This window comes from Physcomitrium patens, chromosome 14, assembly GCF_059467195.1.
Source record: "Physcomitrium patens ecotype Gransden chromosome 14, ASM5946719v1, whole genome shotgun sequence".
Classification (NCBI taxonomy): domain Eukaryota; kingdom Viridiplantae; phylum Streptophyta; class Bryopsida; order Funariales; family Funariaceae; genus Physcomitrium; species Physcomitrium patens.
Window position 1 is genome coordinate 4,211,754 of NC_143423.1, and position 24,153 is coordinate 4,235,906.

General features: G+C 33.5%; 1 protein-coding gene and 3 long non-coding RNA genes across 5 annotated transcripts; 1 reads left to right on the plus strand and 3 right to left on the minus strand.

The window, feature by feature from the left end:
* Positions 1-10,996: 10,996 nt before the first annotated feature.
* LOC112291206 (glycerol-3-phosphate acyltransferase 9) lies at positions 10,997-13,957 on the minus strand. The gene is made up of 8 exons (XM_090255535.1): positions 13,296-13,957; positions 13,031-13,088; positions 12,671-12,722; positions 12,297-12,412; positions 12,105-12,190; positions 11,733-11,852; positions 11,445-11,537; positions 10,997-11,278 (listed from the first exon to the last, which is right to left on the minus strand). The coding sequence occupies exons 1-8, from the start codon at positions 13,478-13,480 to the stop codon at positions 11,218-11,220; spliced, it is 771 nt and encodes a 256-aa protein (XP_090111661.1). The 5' UTR covers positions 13,481-13,957; the 3' UTR covers positions 10,997-11,217.
* Positions 13,958-14,980: 1,023 nt separating this feature from the next.
* On the minus strand, positions 14,981-16,027 carry LOC149987805 (uncharacterized). The gene is made up of 2 exons (XR_016506245.1): positions 15,892-16,027; positions 14,981-15,688 (listed from the first exon to the last, which is right to left on the minus strand). It is a non-coding gene; the product is annotated as an uncharacterized LOC149987805 (long non-coding RNA).
* Positions 16,028-16,143: 116 nt separating this feature from the next.
* LOC141046151 (uncharacterized) lies at positions 16,144-18,125 on the plus strand. 2 transcript variants are annotated; one of them, XR_016506243.1, is made up of 2 exons: positions 16,144-17,298; positions 17,494-18,125. It is a non-coding gene; the product is annotated as an uncharacterized LOC141046151 (long non-coding RNA). The 2 variants fall into 2 exon arrangements; XR_016506244.1 differs by having other exon boundaries at positions 17,499-18,125.
* A 979-nt stretch (positions 18,126-19,104) lies between these two features.
* Positions 19,105-21,788, minus strand: LOC112291217 (uncharacterized). The gene is made up of 2 exons (XR_002972374.3): positions 20,151-21,788; positions 19,105-19,880 (listed from the first exon to the last, which is right to left on the minus strand). It is a non-coding gene; the product is annotated as an uncharacterized LOC112291217 (long non-coding RNA).
* Between the last annotated feature and the right edge of the window lie 2,365 nt (positions 21,789-24,153).

A 24,153-nucleotide genomic window follows, 5' to 3' on the forward strand; every position in this document is an offset into this window, starting at 1 on the left:
AAATTATACAACAACCAAAAGAGAAGCATTGGGAATGATTTATTTCATACAAAAGTTTCGACATTATCTTCTTGGTTATAAATTTCTTTTCCATGTCGACCATGATGCTTTAAAATATATGATTAATAAGCCTCAATTAAGTGGTCGTATTGCACGATGGGTTTTACTCTTCCAGTAATTTGACTTTATTATTCAAGTAAGACCAGAAAAATCACATTCCAATGTGGACCATTTATCTCGGTTATCCAATATATTGGGTAATGAATCCATTAATGATGCAATACCTGATGCGGAAATGTTTATGGTAGATATAATTACTCCGGAGTATAGTGAAATAATTCAATACTTGACATTTCAAACCTTCCCACTCAATTTTAATGAAAAGCTTAAATAACGCTTAATATTAAAATGTGCACTTTATACGATGATTGATGAAGCTTTATATAAACAAGGCAAGGATGGAGTTTTGTGACGCTGTATTTATCAAACTGAAGTACATACTATATTGGAAGGTTGCTACTTGGACAATTGTGGTGGACATTTTGCAGGGGACAGCACGGCTCGTAAAGCTTTATAGATTGGTTATTGGTAGCCAACAATGTTTGCAGATGCCCACCAATTCGTCCGTCATTGTCACCCATGTCAGAGAGTGGGTCGACCTACTGGAACTTCAATAATGCCATTGGTACCAATTCTGGCTCAAGTATCTTTTGAAAAATGGAGAATTGATTTTGTGGGACCAATTGCATCAGCCTTGAGAAATGGACAAAAACAATATAAATTGGTAGCAATAGATTACGTAACAAAATGGGCTGAAGCCGTAGCTACAAAAAGCTATAGTGTAAGTACAGTAGCAACTTTTTTGTATGAACATATTATTACATAGTTCGGTTGTCCACAAGAATTGATTAGTGATCAAGGAACTCATTTTATAAATAATACAATCGAAGCACTTATGGCTAAATATGAGATAAAACATCGTAAGACTACACCGTATCACCCTAGAGCCAATGGACAAACAAAAAAGACTAATGGCATTTTAGGTAAAATCTTAACAAAAACAATTTCAAGAGCGGGAACAGATTGGGACACTAAGTTGTTCGCAGCTTTATGGGCAGACCATACTACATATAAAGTTACTACCAATGCTACCCCTTTCCAATTGGTTTATGGCTAGGAAGCAATATTACCTATTGAATTGGAAGTCCAAAGATTACAAATTGCTATAGATAATAGATTGGGAGATCAGAATTCATTACGGCACCATTTAGAAGAATTAAAAAAATTAGATGAAACTAGAGCCAATGCATTAATGATAATGGAAACTACACAAAAATGAAGGAAGACTTATTATGATAGTAAGCTTAGACCAAAGGCTTTTATGCCAAATGATTTGGTACTTCTTTATGATAGTCAATTTAAAAAATTTCTAAAAAAATTTCAAGTTCGATGGCATGGGCCATATCGAGTTATTGACGGATTTCCAAATGATTCAGTACAATTGGAAGATTTTATGGATACTAAATTTACAACACGGATCAATGGCAATCGGCTTAAACTTTAATATATATAAACTTGAGACGGGTTTTCTGTTACAAAAGGAGGGGGGATAAATAATGATGATGATAGGATATTTCATCATGATGAATCGTGGAAAATAAGGGAGAGTCGACCCAATTGATTGGACCATAGTCAGAAGTAGGAAGGGGACTCTTGACAAGCATTGTGTTTTCTTTTGTGGTTAAGGAGAATATGGCAAACATGGTGTCTGAGAAAACAAGGTTGGAGACCGATTGGAAAGAACGGTAAGAGCGGCTGCAAGTAGAGGTTGCGATGTTAAAGATTAAACTAGTCGCATTAGCGAAGGAGGCCAATAATTTTGTGCAGACCAATACACCAGTTTCAGCGACAACACCTTAGGAGATACCTTTGAAACTGACAAAAGAATGGTAGAAGATATAGAAGAGTCTGACAACCAAATTACTAATGTAAGTCTTCAGTACGGATATTGGATTTGTTGAATGAAGATTTGACGGCACGTTTGGATAGAGAATCCTTGAATATCGAGGCAGACGACAAAGATGTAGCAAAGGAGAAGGTCACCAATTCAAAAGGTGGTAAGCCAATGCCATTGACTGTAGAAGCCAACGCTGCTACGTCTTTATAAGTTGAGGCTAAATAATGTTTGCAAGGATGCTGCACAATTAAGAGTGGGACTATATGTAGAATAGATAAATAAACTTTGTGGCAAGTTACTAGTTGGTTATTGATAACCTTCAGAATTACACTAATGATTAGGCAGTTTAATTGATAACAGTAGGTTTTTAGTAGAATAAATAATTAAGAATTCAAAGGATCATAACCTTTGGAATCTACTGGCCGACAGATCATCTTTTTGGTAGGATAAAGAGGTTGAGAAAAGAGAGATCAAAGCCAGACTGTGATAGTCGTAAGCCGGACCAAGCTTGGTACTACCTCTTTTTGTTTCTTTGTTGTTGATGAGTAATGGATAGTTTCTGAGAAGTTAATCTAGAGTGCCAAACTATGAGAGTCATAAGCTGAGAGCCAGACTGTGAGACATGTAAGCCGAGAGCCAAACTGTAAGAGTCGTAATTCTATGTGATGAATTGAGAAACTGAATACAATAGGTAAGCTGTAGATCAATAATTGAATATATATAAACCACAAAGAAAATAAGTAGGAGATGAATGGATAAGAATATAGAAGTATTGTTGAATTGATAGTCATAGAATGGATTATGTGTTGAATTAAGATGGAAGTAGTAAGCCTTAGTATTTTGTAGTTTGATAATTGATTTCAAATAGCCAGAGTACAATCAATTGTGACACTAACAAACTCAATTCATACAACCAGTCTTTTCCCATGTTCAAACCCACTTATTTTAGTTCAATTGCTTTGGTATATTGAAGCTTGAATATAACGAGAACAACACAGAGCAACCATACTTTTTTGCTAGCATAGGATATTTTTTTTTGCAATAGATATTTGTATTTATTTTTTGTTTTTTTTTTATTTTTTTTAATTATAACTTCATTGTTGAATGTAGCACTAATAATACAAAATTTCCAAATCTTTCAACATAAGATTGTAAAATTTTAAAAAGTTAAAAACATCAAATTATGAATAATAACCATAATTAATATAAAAAGATGATTGTTGAATAGATAAATGTATTGTATTATTATAAGCAAATTTTACCAAAGATCAAAGATTTATCCAATTATCTTGATAGGAATTGATGGTACATCTGACATATTAGTCTATTATAATTTTTTCTTTTTTATCCATTACTTGAAGAATAAAAAGCCAAAGATAATTTTATGTCCACCTTCAATATCTTAAAAAGGATTCTTCAAAACATTGATACAAATTGAATCCTTATATCTAATATAGTATCTTTTGGCAATCCATGATAGCAATAAATATTATCAAGAAAAAGCTTAGTCATTTGTTCACATATGATAGATTTTGTATATGATATAAAATGTGCCATCTTGGTGAAACAATCTACTATCATAAATATAGAGTTGTAAAATATTGAGATTGAAATATCTATAATAAAATCTGTAAAAACTAAAGACCATAGTTGATTTGGTATAGATAATAATTGGAAAAGTCTAAAAGATTGACAATGAGGAGTTTTTGATCTTGAATAAATATCATATGATTTATATAAAGTATTTGATTGTTTTTCATATTTGATGTTATTAAATCTTTTTTTAGATTAATTCTAAGATCTTATTATATGCAAAATATCTTACATTTAAAAAGTTGTGACAATCTTGAAGAACTTATAATTATGCTCCACCTTCTTAAATATAAAATCATTCCTTGAAATAAAGTATATCGTTCTTGAATTTAAACTTAAAATTATTATAAAATTTTGAAGAATTTTTCTTAATATCACACATGATTAGAGGATTAAAGGACATACTTAACTAAATTTGCTTAAAAAAATTGGATCAAAAGTTAGCATTGATTTCATTGCTCAAAGTTGAAATTTTTTTGGCTTCAAGAGAAGTATTTTTTTTTAAATCTAAAAATACATCACCTTCTTTTGGCACAAATTAAATATATTTAAAAAAAAATCTAACAAACCTTATTTTTTTTTCTTCAAAAAATTATTTTAAATTTAAATCTTGATAAAGATATTCTCCAACAAACTTGGCAACAATTCAAAACACATGTTAATATAAAATACTCAAGGTTCTTCTAATCTGTGTATACAATAACTAAATTAAAAGTGCCTTCTAGATGATAATTAGTTTTAAATATTGCTTTTGCTTCTTTATTTTACTAAAGTTTGTCTTTATAAGTCAAATATATAAGCAGAATTATAATTTGAGAAAATTTCTTGATGATGATTTAATAATAATTGACAAATCTCAAAAAACATTGCACATCTCTTATTTATTTTGAGATCTTTCAATCTATGATAGTTTGAACTTCTTTACAATCTATTATAAATCTATCATTTAAAATAATGTATGTTAAGAAATCAACCTGAATAGTGTGGAATATATACTTTTTTATCTTAGCATATAGTTTTATATCTCTAAGTTTTTATAACACACAAAAAAGATAAAATTCATACTCTTTTTTGCTCTTAGAATAGATTTAAATGTTGTCCAAATAAGAGATGACAAAATTATCTAGAAATTCTGAAAAAACATCATTTATAAGATGTTAAAAAGTAATTCTTATATTTGTGAGTTCAAAAAGCATGAGATTATATTCGTAATGATCATAATTAATTCAAAACTTAATCTTCCATTCATTTCTTTTTTTAATGCATATGAGGTTGTCTATTCTTTAGAGATCTATTTTGATATAGATCTTTCTTTAATTCAATTGATCAAGAATTCTTAATATCAAGAATAGAAGATATTTATCCTTAATAGTAATTTTTTTGAGCGGTCAATAATCTATACTTATTTGCAATGATCTATCTTTTATTTTTTTTTACAAATAAGATTAGACCTTCTGTTGGAGATTTAAAAAGGTTTGAAATGCATTGTGTTAATTTATACATCTTTTGCTTTCAAATTTATGTATTGAAAAGACGTTGGTATTGCCATTGAATTATAAAAACATTCAAGCCTATTTGTGTGATTTTTGGATAAAAATTCAAATAGTCAATTATCATATTTAATAGCAAAGTCAATTACTAGATTCAATGTCTAAAGATTAAGTTGACCATCAATTATTTTACTTCATATTATAATTCATAGAAAAATTTGCTAATGAATACACCATCATTCTACTTGATAAGAATTGCTAGTTATCAACATTGTAAAGCACATAATATTATTGATAAATTATCTTATTAAAAAATACATATCTTATTTGTTACAACAAGAATTGCATCATATTTTCCATATGTGGATCAAAAATTTGCTAAATTTTTTTTTAAATTATCCAATATTAGATTATGTCATTCAAAAAATAATAAAAATTAAAATAAAACAAAATCTAAAAGTAGTATTGACATAAATTTGATTTGTGAGCTTAGAGTTGGATAACTTTGGAGTTGAAGTTCAACCACAAGTTGTACTTGATTGATAAATCTTTGAAATTTTGATTTTGTGCTATTAAAATTTTTAGGCAAAACAACTCTTGGTTTTCTAACAAGTGAAGGCTATTCTACTATAGCAAAAATAATATGATTTGGTGTAGATATTGAAGAAATTCTAATCATCTTTATATCTTCACTTTCTACCAATTTTCTTATTCTTTGTGATGGAAAATTGAATTCATACATCATAAGGATTATCTCTTTCAATTGCTCTTAAATTTGTATCATTGCACTCTTCATTTCAACAAACTCTATCATAATAATATAATAATAAAGAAAATATTTAATATTACTAAAAAAAAAGTAGAAAAAAAAAAAAAAAAAAAAAAAAAAAAAAAAACTTAAAAATAAAGAAAATATTAAAAATAATATTAGTTTAGAATTAGATATTCTAAAACTTTTAATATACTTATGTCTTAAATAGAAATAAATAATCAATTTTTATTAATTTATTAAAAAAAGATAAAAAAACTAATATTATAAGTATATTTTTATTGATTTGTTAAAAAACAATTTAATAAATATAAATAAATAAGTAAAATATATATTTTTTTTTAATTTATATATATTTATATATTAAAAAAATAGAATAGCTATTGTCAAAAGACAAGAAAATTAGAGATTCTTAAAACTAGACTAGAAACAAAAAAAGAATTGACAAAAGTGAGGAAGGCCTTACTTTTGTTTCTATATATACTACTTAATTAAGAACTATGTGGTGGCATACTATAGGACCTTTTATACACATCCAACTTATAAGACATGTATCTAATTTGTAAGTGAAGTTTTTTTGATGTATGGTACATGTCTAATTTGTACTACAAATATTTAACATGTTGATATGTGACCAATTTGTTGGCCAAATTTTCAACCAATCAACCACCTATAGACATGTATAAAGATAAATCTGTATCGTTATGGATATCCGTATCCGTAATGAAAATCCTTAATGATATTTTTATAATTAATCAAAATGATAGCAAGAGTGACTTTGATTATTTTCTATATTTCAAATGAATTAAAAATATTACTCTATATAGTTATATCATCTTATTTCTTTATATAAATAATATGTTCATTACAGCTTATTAGAGATTTAAAAATAATAGAATAAAAAAAAAATTAGATAGAGAATTTTACATAAAAAACTTTGAACTTGTAAAAAAGATATTAATCATTTATAACTATAAAGACATAAAAATGTGAAAATTGTGGATATTATAAGAAAAGTTGAGAAAAAATTGATGATTTTTTATTTAGAGAATGCAAAAGTATTAACTATTCTTATAGTAAAGTCAATATTAATTAAAGATAAGAAAAAAACTCTATAAAGCATGTCTTTATATTAATTAGTAGATTTATAGGTTGGAAGTCAATTTTATAATGTAATATAGTACTTTAGAGCATTAGTTTTGAAAACATAGCTATATTAGAAGTAACTAAAAAAACTATTTGATTGAAGATGTTTGTGAATAAGATTGATCTATTACAAGATTAAGTTCTATTATATTGTCACAGTCAAAGTCCAATACATTTGACTAAGAATCATTTATTTTACTTGAAAATAAAATATATAGATGTGAAACATTATTATATCAAAGATATCATTAATAATAAAAAAGTGTATTTACAAAAGATAGATATATAAGAAAATTTTACAAATATATTAAAAAAAAACTTATATATATTGAGAAGTTTAGATTTTACTTCAATTTTCTTAGTATTAAGAGCATTGACATAAATACATCTAACACATAGATATGATGTTTTACATAGATGAAAAAAATACAAGAGATTATTAATATGTATCTTGTATTATGTCAATATGAGTTCACTTGACAAGCTTTGCTTGCCAATTTTTTAAGATTTCATGTCAAGGATTCAAACAAGAAGGCATGATTTATTAAAAATAGTCCCCTTGTTCTTTTTCTTTCCACCTTTTAGTAGGGATGTGGAGGCAATACCTCCATAGATCTATTTAGATCCAAATTTAAAGTTAGTTTAATAAAGGTGCTAAAATTAGTGATAGATTTTTTTAGGATTTTATCAAAACCTTATATGAACATAATTGTGATGTAAAATGAGTACTCTCTAGTAAAATAAAAATTCATGTTTGTATTTTCCGATAGATGTAGTCTCAATTCTAAAATAAACCACTTGTATTCTTTGTGTCTTTTCTAATGGATTTCATCTATTCTTTATACTCTATTCTAACAAAATTTAAAATCTTTCTTCTTTTTAATGTTCAAATTTTCCAAAGTATCTTTAGACTTGTCTCAATCTTTGTTGTATAGATCTACTTTAGAGATTTTTTTAAAAAGATGCATAAAAATATATTTGTATTATATTTTATTAAAAATAAATATCTAATTTTTTCATAAAATACTAGTAATCTTATTATTTTTAATACATAACTAAAATTGCATCAAATTCGAGAATCTATTATCTTCTTTTCACTTCAAAAATTGTAAAATATATTGCTTATTATTTCCATGATCTTCTTAATTGGCATAAAAATTTTGATTATGCTTCTAATATTATATTAATTATTTTTAATAAAAAAGATATTAAAACATAAAATAAATTAACTCTAAGAATTTAAAAAATAAATAGATAAAATGTCTAATTTTTTAATAAACTTGATTATATCATATTGAATTTATTTTTTATTATTGATATTTTTTCATATTTTCTCACAAAGTATATATATATATATATATAACCATCAATACTTTATATTCAAAATTTTATTTATAAATTTTTATTTTTTAAAAAAATTACAACTTTCAACAATATTTTTATAAAAATTATATAATTGAATTATTAAAAATAATTAATATATTTAGATATTAAATATATATATATATAATTTATTTTAAAACTAAAAGTGGTTTAAAAGAACTAATTAATAAGAAGATCCAAAAAAATAATATCTAGATACTAAAATGTAGGTAAGAGATATCTGACTTATTTACTTATTGCTCAATTATCTAATTAATTTAATATTTAAGATTTATATTTATTAAAATTTTCAGATATATATATATATATATATATAATATAACTTTAATTATGTTAATTTATAAAAAATAACTATTGAAATAAAAATAAAAAAATGAATCCATTAATTCATTAATCAAGATATTCTTTTTAAAATAAAAAGATTCCATGATCCATCTTAAAAGCAAAATTAAAATATAAATAGAAAATATATTATGATATTATAATTATATAAGAAAATTGCTAGGTAGACACTTTTTTTTTACTACATGGGTACTTTATATGAGATTCTCTTAATTTATTAAGAATGTTCTTAAACAAAAAATATTATTATACTTTCATTCATTTGTGAAAATTGATTGCATAATTTTATAGCTTATTTTTTCTAAATTTGATATAAAACATACATCTAAATTTTAACATATGATATCAATCATTTAAGCACAAAGATAAGCTTCTTTTTTCTTTTTTTTTTCATAATCCTTCTCAATAGTAACAACATAATCATTAAAAAATATTCATCTAGGAATGATATTATTCCATATATGCAAGAATGTGTAGTATGGGGTTTCAATATAGTAAAATGAGATGTTTACCTTATAATTCCCTTGTATAATTTTATTAAAAAAACTTTTCTTCAAGCAATGCTCAATTGTTTACAAATTACACTTTGATTTTATATCTCCACATTTGAAGAATTGAATCAATAATTACAAACATTGTCATAATTTTTATGATCATCAAAAATTTTATTTTAATTTATAATACATATATATAGAGAGAGAACTTTCCAGTGCCTATATATTTAATATTTATATACATATAGAGAGAGAGAGAGAGAGAGAGAGAGAGAAATATTGAATAGACCCAAGTTTTTACTGAATCAACCCATCAATCTTAACCATCATGAAAGAAAAACAAATGAACTCCAAATTCATTTCTCAAATATTAGATCTGCAACCAGTAAAAACCAATCATATTCATCATGATTACCATATTCTCTATCAAAGGTGGGTTTATTTAATAAAACCATAGGTCTAATTAATATTCCCCTCTATAGATAGAGGGAGAGAATTATATTGAGAGAGAATAGGTTGAGAGAAGTGGTAAGGACAAATCCATGTAACCCACATTTCAAGAGAGAATCTTTTGCTATCTTCTGATCTTCACAATCCATCACAGTGTAGACTTAATATTCAATGACATGCTTCGATTATAGAGTAAGAAACAATGAAGCCACACTCCCACCCCCCGAGACAGAAATCGACACAATGCCACGTCAGCAAGCCGAAGGCTGCCACGCTCAGTAAGAAAGCAAGCAGTTTGTAATGGGGGGGGGACAATCGAGGCTCCCAGAACTGAGAAATATCCACCTGGTAGGCCAAATAGGGCGGGAAGGAAGGGTTTTATTATCCCAGTCAGCATCTCCCGCCCGCTTCCACACATACATCGAGGCTCATCTCAAAGCGCTCGGATTCCACATCGGGAGTCCCGTCCCACGTGTGGAATTCTCATTGGCACTAGACTTGCATCGCATTTTAGTCGGTTAGGGGAGGCCAACACCGGCCAATAGAGTTCTGAGCGACAATTACTTTCCGCCCCCCAGTTCGGTAAAATATCCCCCCCCCCCCTCCCTCCCCTGGGCCGAGTACGACAATGCGTACTTGGCCACCAACCCACCCACCCGGTCCACACGCCACCCGTGCCCAGTAGCCCGCATGTGGGTTCCTCCCAGCCTTTTGACAGGCACCGGGGACCGAAGCCACACAATATAGGACTTTCCAGTGCCCCGAGTATTGGGAAGCGAATCACCTAAATTCTGCCTTTTGAAAACAGTGGGACAACAACAAATATTACTTGGATTCAACTGCAGCCTTGCGTTGACGGCCATGGAAAATGGATTCTTAAGTGGTCTAAGGACTCCCAATTGTTTGCAGAGAGCTTCTCTGCCGTGAATATCTCATGTGAGCTTGTGGGTAAGGACTACTGAAGCTGGGGTGAGGTGTGTGGGCGGTGAGGGGCATATGAAAAAGCTATACAGGGATTGCAGCAGACATGGCTGGGGAGGTCGTGTGCTGTCTTTCATGTTTCTTGTGATCTACGCTTCTGGGTTTTATTATTGTAGTCGGTTTGGTTTCATTTTTTTAGTGGAAGCTTTTACCCTTTGCCGGAAGCAAAAGCCTGTTCTTCGAAGTGATCGGATAAATTATTTCGAAGTTACGTGTGGTGGAGACTGGAGGCAAGGAATGATGTTTCCATGCCAAAGTCAAACTGTGCCACAGAACTGTAGGAGATTTTATCTACATGGGGAGAAGAAGTTAGCAACAGAATACCCATTTGTTTCCAAACTAATTAAATATTCAAAACTAAATGTGTATTGTGACAGAGTTCAAGAGCATCTTTCGCTATCCAGAAATCCTCCTGTCTGTTATTGCAAGCCCCGAAGTCGGAGGTCATAGTGGATATACAAGTGCAAGGAGGGAAAAGCACGCTTGATGTATGCGAGTAGCTCACGAGTCTCATACAACTAATCTGGCAGGGAAGAGTTGACAAGTCTTTAGTAACAAGGGACAATAAACTACACCGGGAAATCAACAAGGATGTAGCGCTGGTGTCTACAGTTACCATATTTGTTTGCTAGCCTCCAACCCCCTGATGACAGATTCTGCAAAACTTTGTTGCCTGTAACACAAGGTATAAATAAGGAATCAGAGAAGGATTCGTCAACATACATCTCAGCCAGACTAGAATCTATATGCTTGAATCAACATTAATAACCTTGAGCTCACAGATTGCAACCGGTCTATAAATAGACCCCGGATCCTGAAATGCACCAAGAGAGTCATACTTTTTATTTGTGATTTTTGGGCTTGGCCGATAATACTTGAGGTAACCATCCCAAGGGACTCTTTTTAAAAGAGCCAGAATAAACTCACGCACCCTGCCGCAAGCAGCTCATCAGCAATCTTTACAAAGCTTTCCTCAGATCACATAAAATATGTTTATGACGAAGACCACAAAGATACATTACACTGCGTCGTGAAGCACATAAAAAATGACCCGATTGGTAGCGCTAATAGATTATCTGCGGTGCATGCTACGGATACTCGAAAACCCTTGACTTCAACACACGTACCTTTCAGAAAATTCAATTGGAGTCTCACCAGGGCGCAATGTTTGAGGTTCCAAGTACCAGACATAACACACAACCGCCCAAGATGTCATCAGGCGCATCAAGTGCATTGTAAATGACTGTCTGGGCACACCAATGGACATCTTTAGTGGCAGAAACAGTAAACATGCGATGCCTGTCAAATCGTGACAATGACACATGCAACTTACAGAGAGCATATCACAAATTTAAATATGAATTAGAAATCACTCAATAGACCAAACAAAAGAATATGAAGCATAGAGTACATAATTTTCTTTTGTTGCTGAATCCTCAGCAAGGCTATTGTGCAACGCTCAAGTAAAAGTGAACAGTTTTTCAAACGAAGGATCTCACTTTTTGCTATTCCAAAAAGCATCAACAAAGATTTTGTTATACTTGATCGCAATTGGGCACACCATGCAGTCAAGTTCAAACGCGCCCTGCACGACATAGCGGTTCAATAAGCTACACAAGTAAGAACAAAAAAGTATCACAAGTCGCAAACGTAAACTTTTGACCGCTACATTTTCTTAGGACTGATGATACCTTTTTAAACATGCAAATGTACTCGTTGTTGATGCCTGTGCCTTCAGGAAAGATCAGCAGTGGATTCGAGTCTGGGTCTTTAATGTGCTTTTTCAGCCTGCAACAAAAGAGACTTGCTTATCTAGGCCTTTCTTAAACGAAGTCGGTAATTATTTCCAAGAAGGTATTCCTTGAAACCTGATCGTCACGGCAGTTAATTGATTCCTGAGAACAAAAAAACTTCGTTCCGAGCTAAAGAAGCGCCTAAAACTCAAAATGCATATAAGTAACAGGAGCGGCCCGAGAGAGTGCATCAACAAGCACTGTTGTTATCAAAGTTCTCCCTAATCTGTTGGCGGATAGATAAATTATATCTGTGTCCCAAGAACGGTTTCAGACGTTCCAAGGTTCAGGAGCATTAGACTTAAAACATCTGGTGAAAGAGTCCTGCATGCACCACACATTGCGATTCAAACAGTCGTATACAAATGTTTTTTTGTAGACTGACATACATACTATGGCTACAGGCAACAAAATCAATCACCAGTATTCATCCTTACATTATCCCTTACCACATCAACACAAAGTAAGGTTGCGAACTGGAAACGCAGGATTTGTAAATCACTATCATATTTCCACCGGGGGAATCGTCACAACCTCCTGAAGCCTATATTGATCAAAATGCAGAATACAAGCTGTGTGAGCGAGTTGACTGCGAAACCAGAAGCTTAGCGACATGGAGGAAAAGCCCATACGTCAATAATGGCGCTCCCCGCTTCGCTAAGAACTTGTGAGATGTCCAACAGGTGTCGCCTGAGTTCACCAGTAAAATTGCACGTCACGCTCAACTCAGTTATCTATAAAAACTAGCCTAGACTTACTGGTCCAGAACACGTAGAACGCATCCTCCAAGTTCAACTCAAAGAACTTGAAAATAACCAAAGCAAGTCAAAACGAGAACACAGACACGAACACGAAGAAATTGCATGAACAAAAGAAAAAAACACAAAAATAACTCACAGCTGCATGTTTTTGTCATGGAGAGGAAGCGCAGGGGCATCGCCGTCCGCATTGCCACCCAAAAAATGCCCCATGCTCCTCCTCCTCCTCCTCATTCCCTCCCCCTCGCCGTTCTCGGTCCGCCATTCCACCTCTTCCCGCTTCCCTACCCCGGACTGGTACCCACCCTCTCCGAGACCCTCCATCGACGTCGCTCCTAAAAACTATCACACAATCAACATCTCCCCCCACGAGCTCCAAAGCCTAAAGCCCCAAAATAAAACTCCCAACCTCAACCCTTAAACCCCCTCTAAACCCATGGCGCAAATCCTCCTCCGCTCCTGCAACAGCATGCACATGCACGGATCGAAGGACGACATCCACTCAACGGCGCAGTCCACCTGCTCACTCTCCACCGCCATCGGCCACAACAGTAAAATCAAATTTATTCCCGCAGTACATTGATCGACAGGCACTCTCACTCACAGCGCCACTCCCAGAACTGCTGCCGCTGCTGCTCATCATCATCGTCCTCATCAACCTCGTCAGGCTGCTCCATCGCCGCACACCCCACGAGAGCTTCAATCCCTGCAGGCGCTGATGCTGTCCACTGCCGACACAAACTCCGTGACACTCGGCAGGTGCCGGTGGATTGATTTCGCTCGCTGGATCGTGTGGCCCGGCTCTCCATCATGGCTGGAGCGAGCGGGTTGTATGGTGTGGGGGTTCTGTTCCGACGCCGAATCTTCTAGATTCTCATTCTAACTGCCCTGGTCACTGTGCCCAAGTGTAGCACTCCTCGGTCCATGTGCCACCTCATCTCTCCCCCGCTTCTTCAGTCCCACGTGGCTTTGGGATCCGGACCTCGCAGATACCCGGCGTGCTCGTGCCCTGGTCTTTGGCTGGCGACGAGAGCACGGTGGTGGGAATATTATTTATTTATTCTTTTTGGGGGTATAATCTGGCCACTGATTCTGCTTTCACACTGCACTTGATGATATTTTGGGGGTGTCAGAACTGGGGTTGGTGTGCTTATGATATTTAGCCTTCTTCTGCTTCTTCGTCTTCTTTCTTTTGTCTTCTTGTTTGTTTTTTCTATTCATAGAAGTGGATCTTCGACATTTTCCTCTAATACGGAATTGATAAGAAAAGCTAAAGCAGCATGTCCATCACAAGCCCAAGCTATGTGAAAAGACTTTGACCAAATGCACCCTTGAGATGAATTTTTTTGTTCATGGGCTGCTGTGCAATGGGTTGGGATCCATTGCCCATGTTTATTGTGCATTACAAAAAAAATTAAAAATAGATACACTAATGGACATAACAATAAAACAAAACACAAAAAAACATCAACCAACTAACCAACCAAACAGAATGTTGTCATGTATGATGATTAGTAGTGGCATTAGTTGCCTGCATGGAATATTATGTGACATAATTTCTCAATTTCAACTTATTTTACATTAAACAGGTTTTTGAAAAATAGTGAACTCGACTAGATGTGAGTAATGAATGGAATTTGAGCGAGGTAAAAACAAAAACCAAGAGGAAATAAAAAGGTATAAAGATGAATTGAGAATTGAATGCATGATGGCTGGAGGATCCATCCCATGGCAAAAAAATTACAAAAGCAAGATAATATTCCCACTTTCTGCAATTTCAAAAGCTTTTCTCTACAAATTTAGAATCCCCTCTTTTTGCATAAATTATTGTTTTTTGTTTTTATAAAGTATAACATGCAGATCATCATCAGCTGCCCAAAACACCTTGTGTGAGCAATACCTTCCAAATTCCACTCTCATAGCAAGGATGGTTTAATGAGGTGTGCTTCACACACAAAACCATAGCTCTAATTGAAAGCCCAAAACCACCACTCTCTTAATATGAATACAACACATACCTCTCTCTCTCTCTCTTTTGATCTGTACAGCTCTAGGGGAGACACACTATTCCTTTCCATATCCCAAAGGCTTTGCTGTGTGTGTTTTTGTTTTTGTTTTTGTTTTTTTTTTTTTTTGTGCAAATGTGTGTGTGCTACAGCCCCACTTGTTGGTGTGGTGGTTTCACTTCATACGCCTTGGAAAATTTTATAAGCCCCACTTTTGGGGCTTCCTTCCTTCCTTCCATCCTTTGACCACATGGCCACAGAAGAAGAGAAGGGGTTGCCTCTCCAGTACAGTAGCTACAGGAGGCAGTGGTCAAAATACACGTGAAGTTTGCTGGGCTATACACATAGATACACATGTATGTTCTATTAACAGTAATAAAATCAATAAAATAACAACAAGTGGAGAAACATGATGTAATGCAAAGTGAAAAAGAGAACTGTGGAAAACTCACATTCCGAATGTGAGTCAAGGGTTACACGCACCATTTCACAAATCTTAAGTCCCTCTCTCTATCTATACATCAATCTGTGCTTGGTCACAAAATGGTTCACGGAAGTTCCTTCAGTACAATTCCAAGTTGAAAAAGAAAGGACAAGAAGGTTGAATTATTATGTATTTCACAATGCCATGTGAAGCTGACAAGATCCCTCATTTCTAGTCATAGTGGTTGAAGCTTAGTGAGAAGGAGGAAAAGAAAATTTTAAAAAATAAAAAATAAAAAATAAAACCTTGGTTGTGGTTGTAGTTGAACAGGGGCAATGCTAAAAGACAATGGCTTTTTCCTCCTTTTTTTTTTTGACTGTGCTTGTAACCAAATTCAATATCAGATGCATGGAAGCAGCCATTTTTCAAGTGGCTCATCACCGGGCTACTTTGAATTAGGGCTTTCCATGAAATACCTAATTTATCTTATTTTAGGGTGGTGGCCAGGTTTCATTTTAAGTAAATTAGGGATGGATTAAATTCATCTATAGAGCTGACTAAAATCATTCATCCTCATCAAATTCAACATACTTTGTCAAACTATTTCAAATGTAGAACACTCTTGAGGAAGAAGTTGGTAAGGCATTGCCAATACTTGTCTTTCTTTCACTCAATCATAGAAAAGTTGGATTCAACAATGCTTGTATTAGAGAAAATGGAGGCCAACCTAGCACAAAATCTTTGAAACCAGCCATTGTAATAAGCCCATCCGACTTAAAATTATGTTTTCAAATCAGAGCACTTATTGACAATATCCTTAAAGATAATTTCTTCATAGTAGGCATGCACCATGACTTGGTGGTTGTTCTCAATATCTTTAATTGATTGAGCATCCCACAGAGCCGATTCCAACTGCATCATGTGCCTCTAGATAGAGATGTCCGCAGTCTACACAAATTGTAGGGCAAGACTTTTAAAATGTCCTTGTTGCTAGCAAAGTTGTTGTAGTTGCATTAGGCAACAATGGATGCAATGTCATTGACAAAACTAGCAAATAAGGCCACCACCAAATGAACCATAGCCTCACCTTTGGCTATGAGCAACAAAGCCAAGGTGCTCATTGCAAAGGTACCTTAATCTTCAATGAAGGCTTGTGCACTCATGAGAGCCACACACTAAGATATATAAATGTCCAAGTTTGGGAGGTTGTAAACCATGAAAAGAGTCTCTACTTTATGTACACCTTGCACTTAGCAAAATGAGACGAATGACTAAATCAAGCCTTTGAGATGGGCTTTCTCTTGATTCAAGAGGGTATTGAGTTCTTGAATCATATCACATTGGTGGAAATTACTTTTCAAATGTTGTTGAGAGCAAGCAATATCATCTACCAAAAAAAAAGGGGATATATGCGGGTTGATTTTGTGCAAGATATTTGCAAATCACTATGTGCCTTTGCCACAAAAAATCAGATAGTATTTTTTATGGACAATCATTGCAAGCCCATAAATTTTAAGCATGTAGAACCTATCTTTTAGATAAGATTGAGCTCTTGGCAAAGTTAAGAGAGAAGGCATATTAAGATGTTGATAAATTGGTTGTCATATAACTTGACGAACTTGACTTGGACCAGAAGGTGAAGTTGATGCAAAGCACACCACACATGTACAATTCCATCAGCAGCCACATTAACCATCCTTCTTACAACATTAGTAGGTTGCCCTATCATTCTCTATTCATGATCTGTATTAATACCGATGAGTTGTGTCTTCTATTTTTAAGTAACAATATTTAATAATTTTAAACTTACAACAAAGATTACTTCAACTATCTTGCAATTAAAAAGAAGAATGACAAAAAGATAGAGGTTGTGCAACTTTGATTGATGTTCAAATCAAATTTTAAAGTCAAGGTATGAGGTGCTTTGTTTTATATTAATATCAAGAGCAAGCAAAAATATTCAAAAGATGTGGAGGATTTCCAATTTCTTCTATAAACTCAGAAAATAAACGATCTTGACAAATAATATTGCACAATCTTCACTACATCCATTCAAGTAGTCCATGAGCGACATGATCTTAGTGACATCCATGAGACATGTTTCCATTTGAAACGAAGTTTGACAAGAGATGAAACTAATCACAAGACAAAACAAGAGCAAAGATTTAATCTCCACCTCGTATGCTTTGTGTTTCAGATCCTACTCTCCACTAAGCTCAATCTGGTTGTTTGTATCCTCAAATAATTTGAAAATCAACAATGTCTATTCACGAGTTGACAAAAAATTCCTTGTCGTTGGCAATGAACAACATGTCACCAATAACCATGTTGACAATGTCTCAATTGATTGTAAAGATGAGTGCCTTCTTGGTGTCAAAGTGAGCTACAAGGGTGTTTTTAAAATTCATATGATCAAAGAACTACTTCTTTGAAACATCAAGAAGGACATTGTATTTTTCTCATGCCTTTGCATGGTGCGACTTCATGTGTGTTGTGATATTATCAACCTGAAAAGAAATTGTAAAAAAAAATCACATTTTCTATCTGGTCTTGCTTGTTCCTTGTAAGATCTACTTCTTTGTAATCAAGCTTCTCAAAAAAGAAGCATTGCACAAAGACTATTTGATCTCTATTCACCATAGTATATTTTACATACATATCTTAACATGACTGCTATAACTGCAGACTGCATTATGAGGCACCTCCCCTACCATGTGAAAAAATATGGTTGACCCCTTATTTTAGGGCATTTTCCCAATCTTATTTTAGAAGAATTAGGATTTTTTTGCAAAAAATACTAATTTAAAGTGGCTTGCTCATCACCCTTCCAATGATAATGTACACAATACCTAAATGTTCAACAAGTCTTTGAAAAAATTAAAACAAAGATACAAGGTTACCAAAACAAAAGGCTTGTGTGTGACAAAAGATAAGACAAAGAAATTGGAATTTTCCTTTTATGAATTTCTACATAGATGTACTTTTATTCCTTTTTTATACTTTCAAGTTTTCAATTCTTTTTCTCTTGTTTGTTTTTGTCCGTAGTGGGTTTTTTTTGTTTCAACCTTGTGCAAAGAGATCAAATGATTTTGTGGATGTGTTAATGTTAGACGGTGAGCAGACACACAGACAGTGAGTGACATGGATTGGAGTACCACAACATGCTGGAGGCCTCTGACATACATGTGCAAATATGTTATGGAAGGTATAATATTATAGCAAACACATGCACACGCGTTCATGCAGGATTGGAGCAAGACAATAGAGAAGAGCTATCCTTCTTTCCTTTTTCCTTCCACAACTGAGATAGAGAGAGGGTCTTAGTGAGACAATGAATAAAAGCTCCACTAAAATGTAGACAAAGCCCATGTGGATGACATGACACTCCTCTCAAAGCCCTTTTACAAGTAAAACAATTTTTTTTCTCTCATCTACTCAACACCAATCATGAAGGAACTGTTTATATATATATATATATATATATATGTATAAATAACCCATATTTTCTCCAAAAGAAGTAAGCTTGGAAGAGAATTTTTTGTATTAACTGATCAACCTAAAACTTGCTTTGTATCCTTCCCTAGATTTATGAAAGTTCCAAAACTTGAATATGTGTTGTGCCATTGCCATCTTTTGCTTTAAGAAATAAAGATTTAATTACAAAGTTGTGGAGCACAATTTTCTCACATTGGTGCAGCATTTGGCAGAATTTGATGAACTCCAAATCCAATTGTTGCTTCCCTGTTGCCATGCTTGTGGCTTTGTTTCGTTTTGTTTTGTTTTTTTTGTTTGTTTGTTTCTAGTCTTTGGAAGCTGCAGAGGAATCCTGAAGACTGTTACTGGGACGCTGCTTTGGCCCAATACCAAGTTAAACATCACATTTCATTATTTTTTATCAACATTCACATTTAATATGTATTTTTTTATTTATTATTTTTTTACAGTTGTGGTCAACAGATATCAAAACTGAAAAAAAGCTGCTCCCAGCTAGGCCTCACTGTAATAACCCCATAGTAGTAAAAATTATTATTGTTATTTTATAGTTTTGGTTTCAGGTAAAAAGAAGTGGCTTTGAACGTTTGTGTGGTGTTTTTCCACATCACCCCTCAATTTTTCTATTATCTATGCTGCTTTCATAGTGGCCAAACCTCATGGGAAAAGGATACACTGGTATTGGGGGTTGGTCCCTTTCAATCCCAAACACATACAATTTGGCTTTATCCTGTGGAACTCAATTTCCATCTGGAAATGCTCTAACATAATTTTTGCAATGGGGTTCTCTAGATCCACCCACCTGTAAAGTTTGGAATAAGACTGCTTTTCAATGTAGGCCTCAGAAATTTGAGTAATCATAAGTAATAATAATTTTAATTTCAAGAAGCTACCATAGAGACAAAAATAAAAATTGAGTGACATGTTCTTATACTAAAATAAATCTTCACAAGTTTATATCTCTACTCATTTAAAATAAAATTAATATTTTTTGGTTACAAAAGAAAAAAGACCATTGATTATATCTATCTATATATATATATATATATATATATGTGGTCAAAGATCTCACTATTAGGATTTGAACTGCCCACTGTACAGTACCAACCTGTCACTCTTCCAACCCTTTGGACTGTTTAGGACCATTGGGGACCAGGAGCATTATAAAATTTCACAGTCAGAAGCTCCCTCAACAAATCTACATGAAGTAGAAGAAAAAATAAACTAAACCCAAACCAATTCATTTGAATAGGTTGCAGAGCATAAAGCATCTCTCCTGTCTAACTCTAATCCCGCAACATCCATGGAACCTTTTTGTCTGTTTGCATCATGGTAGCGTATTAGTATAACAAAAGATGAAGGCACTCTTATAAATACAAGTCAGTGTCACCAAATAATCTTCAGTGGTTTGTGTTGTCTCAAGCAAGCACAGAATGTGATATTCAAAAGTGTTGTGAATTTTACATGGACAGTAATGTGAGTCTGTGATGGAGTTCACTTTAATTTTGTTTAAATTATGGTCAGGTTTGGTTCTTCTATCCATTGAAGGTCAGCATCAGTTAGACTGCCAATTAAGAAATCACCAGCTTTCACTTTTGCACCCTTAAAATCTCCAGATTATGATTGACTACTGCACAGTGTGTGATAGCCAAGAGTCTGGACAAACCCAGCAAATGAAATAAAATAAAACATAACAAGAAGCACGGAACAAAAAACAGAGACATTGATATTGATTTCTGCATGACTATGTGACCACATGTAGGCTCCCCTCCTACAAGTCTATATCTCCACCACACCACATCCCAGTTCCATAAAAGACACAACAAATAGAAACCCTATCAACTGTCAATTGCAAAGCTTAAAAATAAAATTAAATTAAAAAGTTAAAAATTAAAACTACTCACAAGAGGGCCATGAAAATGTTTGATATCCACCGCATCATAACGCCCGGGTATGCACAGCATCATCGGCTGGGACGCCCCCACCCGAGGGCGATGAAAACGTTTGATATCCGCCCCATCAACACCGGGTATGCATAGCATCGACTGGGACGCCATCACCTGCAACCGAGAGCACAAGGCTTCATTGACGGAGAAGGATGTGTCGGCTGACGATCGTTCGTCCGAGTTGGGCGTAGACTCCGAGACGCCAATGATTGATCCCTGCAAGGCGCATCCGGAAACGTGCTTCGTGTAAATATATTTGTTTGTGCTTGCTCTCTTCTCCAACGAGTTCCTTGGGGGAGGAGAGGAGCGTTTGCCGTGTCTACACTGCAGCATTTGCTTCGGTGAGGCTCTCCTTTGCCACCATGGCGGAGGAATCCTCGCTCCCACGGTGGCTAATCGTGAGAGGCTTTTTCGTTGCAAAGACGCCAGTTTTGTCTCGTGGGCGTTGGGAGATGCGTGCTAATCCTCAGCTCCCCCAGTAGCAAGTCAAAAGCAGTTGGGTCTTCTGTCCCTCCAACTCCATTCCTCAAAGCCCAGTCACGTGCCTTCGTGGTCGTAGCTGTTCACCTGTCACAAATACAAAGGATAACACGGTGTATGCAACCGTGGAAAACAAAAAATATCTGGTGTGAACGAAATGTGACTACTTCCATGCCAGGAGACGGACAATGTGCTTCGAATCTTTTAATACCCATTTCCCTCTTCATCGGCGAGAAGACGTGAAGCTTGTGGCTTCGAAGAATCTTGACTCTTTTGACGATAGCAGTGCGGTTGCATGAAACTCCACGAAGGGTCGTAGTTTCCACCTCTTTTTTTCTTATTTCAAATGGGCAATTTAATAATATATGTTTTCTCATTCCTTCGTGCTTGTGTATCTAGGAAGACTTGCTCGTCTTTTGTTAGTTATAATCTTAGATGTCTCCGCTACTGTTTCCTGAATGCAGAGAAGGGTACTGTAAAACATGTAAAACAGCACAGGTCATAAATTAAAATGAATGCATGGAATTAGATTGGAGGAAATTAACAGGCTCGAGATTTGACTGTCTTGATAAGTAAATGGAAATTACAGTCGTTGTATTCGGGATGCACCCCCAAAACAGTATAAATTTCATTCTTATACATTTGTCTTGATATAGGACGTAGATTTTATTTTCTTTACTAGAAAAATTGTGAATAAATGAATGTAGTTGTTGAAAATTTAGTTGGGAGGATTTTCAATAGGAGCTAATGTTCTTAGTACCATAATTTTTTTAAAGCATAATTATTTGGACATGCATATTTTATAATGCTTTGTCAGGAGCACCAATTTTTTTTCTTCCAGTTTCACTTGTTTCCATGACAAAAATTATTTTAACAACTTTTTTATTCTAGTTACTATCCTTTATATGCACCCCTCAAAAGTTTGATGCATGTTTGTTCCATGTTTCAAAAAGCAGGTTGTGGTACTTCATTAGATTCATCTTACTAACTTTAGAACAGATAGGTTTTTACAGAAAGTATGGAAGATGCTGGAAGAGCTTTGATCTTTTAGAGATCACATGCTGTCAAAATATTCCATGTTACCAAGAAATGTGGAATTGTAATGAATATTAAACCAAAAAGGACAAGGAAAATTAATGTGTGAGAAATAAAGTGTATAAATATTCAGAAACATGTATGGCATTTAAAAGGGAAATACAATTTTATAACAGAAAGTAACAAATCTTGTGATATATGAATAATTTTGTAAAACCAACACTGAAAAGAAAGAAAAAAAAAAAAAAAAAAAGGAAAAAAAAGGAAAAAAAAAACGGTTATATTATTTGTAATTGATACTGTAGGAAGAAAAAATAAAAAATAAAAAATGATTATTCATCTAGCATGTTTATCATCAATCAAGACGAGCAGCTATAATGAAATCAGTCTACATGCAGGTGAATTGTTAGAATATTAGTAAAAAAAAATTGAATAATGATAGTCAAGCATTTTTATTCTTATTTACTTATCTTTCCTCAATTAAAACGTTCAGGCTGTTTCACTTAAACTTACACTATACACAGCATCTAACCTATAGTTCTACATCAGTACTTTAAAATTAAAATTAAATTAAATTCACACACAGACGCACACTCACTCAGTTAACATACAAGATGATTTTGTGATGTATTCAATGCAACATTTTTTGTAAGATTATCAATTTCCTGCAATTCACATCAATTTGAAGTTAAACATTGATGTGTGTTGAGTTGCCAAAAACAGACTTAAACATTGCAGTAGCTTAAGTAATATATGCATGTTTTGAGATGAGCAACCTATATTGCATTATAACCAATATAATGAAATATGGTTATAATGAAATATAGGTTGTCAACCAGCTTTATGATTAAAGTTTATGTCTTTAAATTGTAGGTAAAAATATGTAAAATAAAAACACCCCTTCAATCCTAATTACAATTAATATTTGTTGAGATCTTTAAACATAAACAATCAAAGCAAAGAGGGGATAATGCAATGATACACAAGATCCAGAGGACATTGGCATAAGACATTGGCATAGCTTAAGAAATATTTTAACAAAAATGATCATTTTCTATGGAGATGGGACATGTCATATATAGCCAACCAAAATAACAGAAAACATAATTAAAATATTACTTAGGTAGCATATTAGAGTCCCAAGTAGCAATCTCACCATACACACACAAAAATGTAGTGTAACAAAAAGAAATCTAATTATCACCCCCCCCCCTTCTTATTTAATTTTAATTTCATTGTTTTGTAACATACCTTGTTCCTAGGTGTTAAAATTGTAGATACTAGGCCCTAGAATGTGTGTTCCCTTTTCTCTTTCTGACATAAGAAATGGGTTCATCCCATCCATGTAGAAAAACTAGAATAAATAATAAGGAAAAATAAATAAATAAATAAATAAAAAATGCATCCTGGTGGAGCTCCTTCACCACAGATTTCTTTGCATTTGCATTTGTCACAATGACCCATTTTTTGAACACCAACATCGTCACATTATTGTTCTTGATACCCAATATTGCAAAGTGACTCCTTTTTTGCTGCCATGCTTTGAAGTCTTCACAAAAGGGCTTTTCCAGGTTGAGCTAGCCTGCCTTGGATGAGGGGGTCTGTGCAATGTGG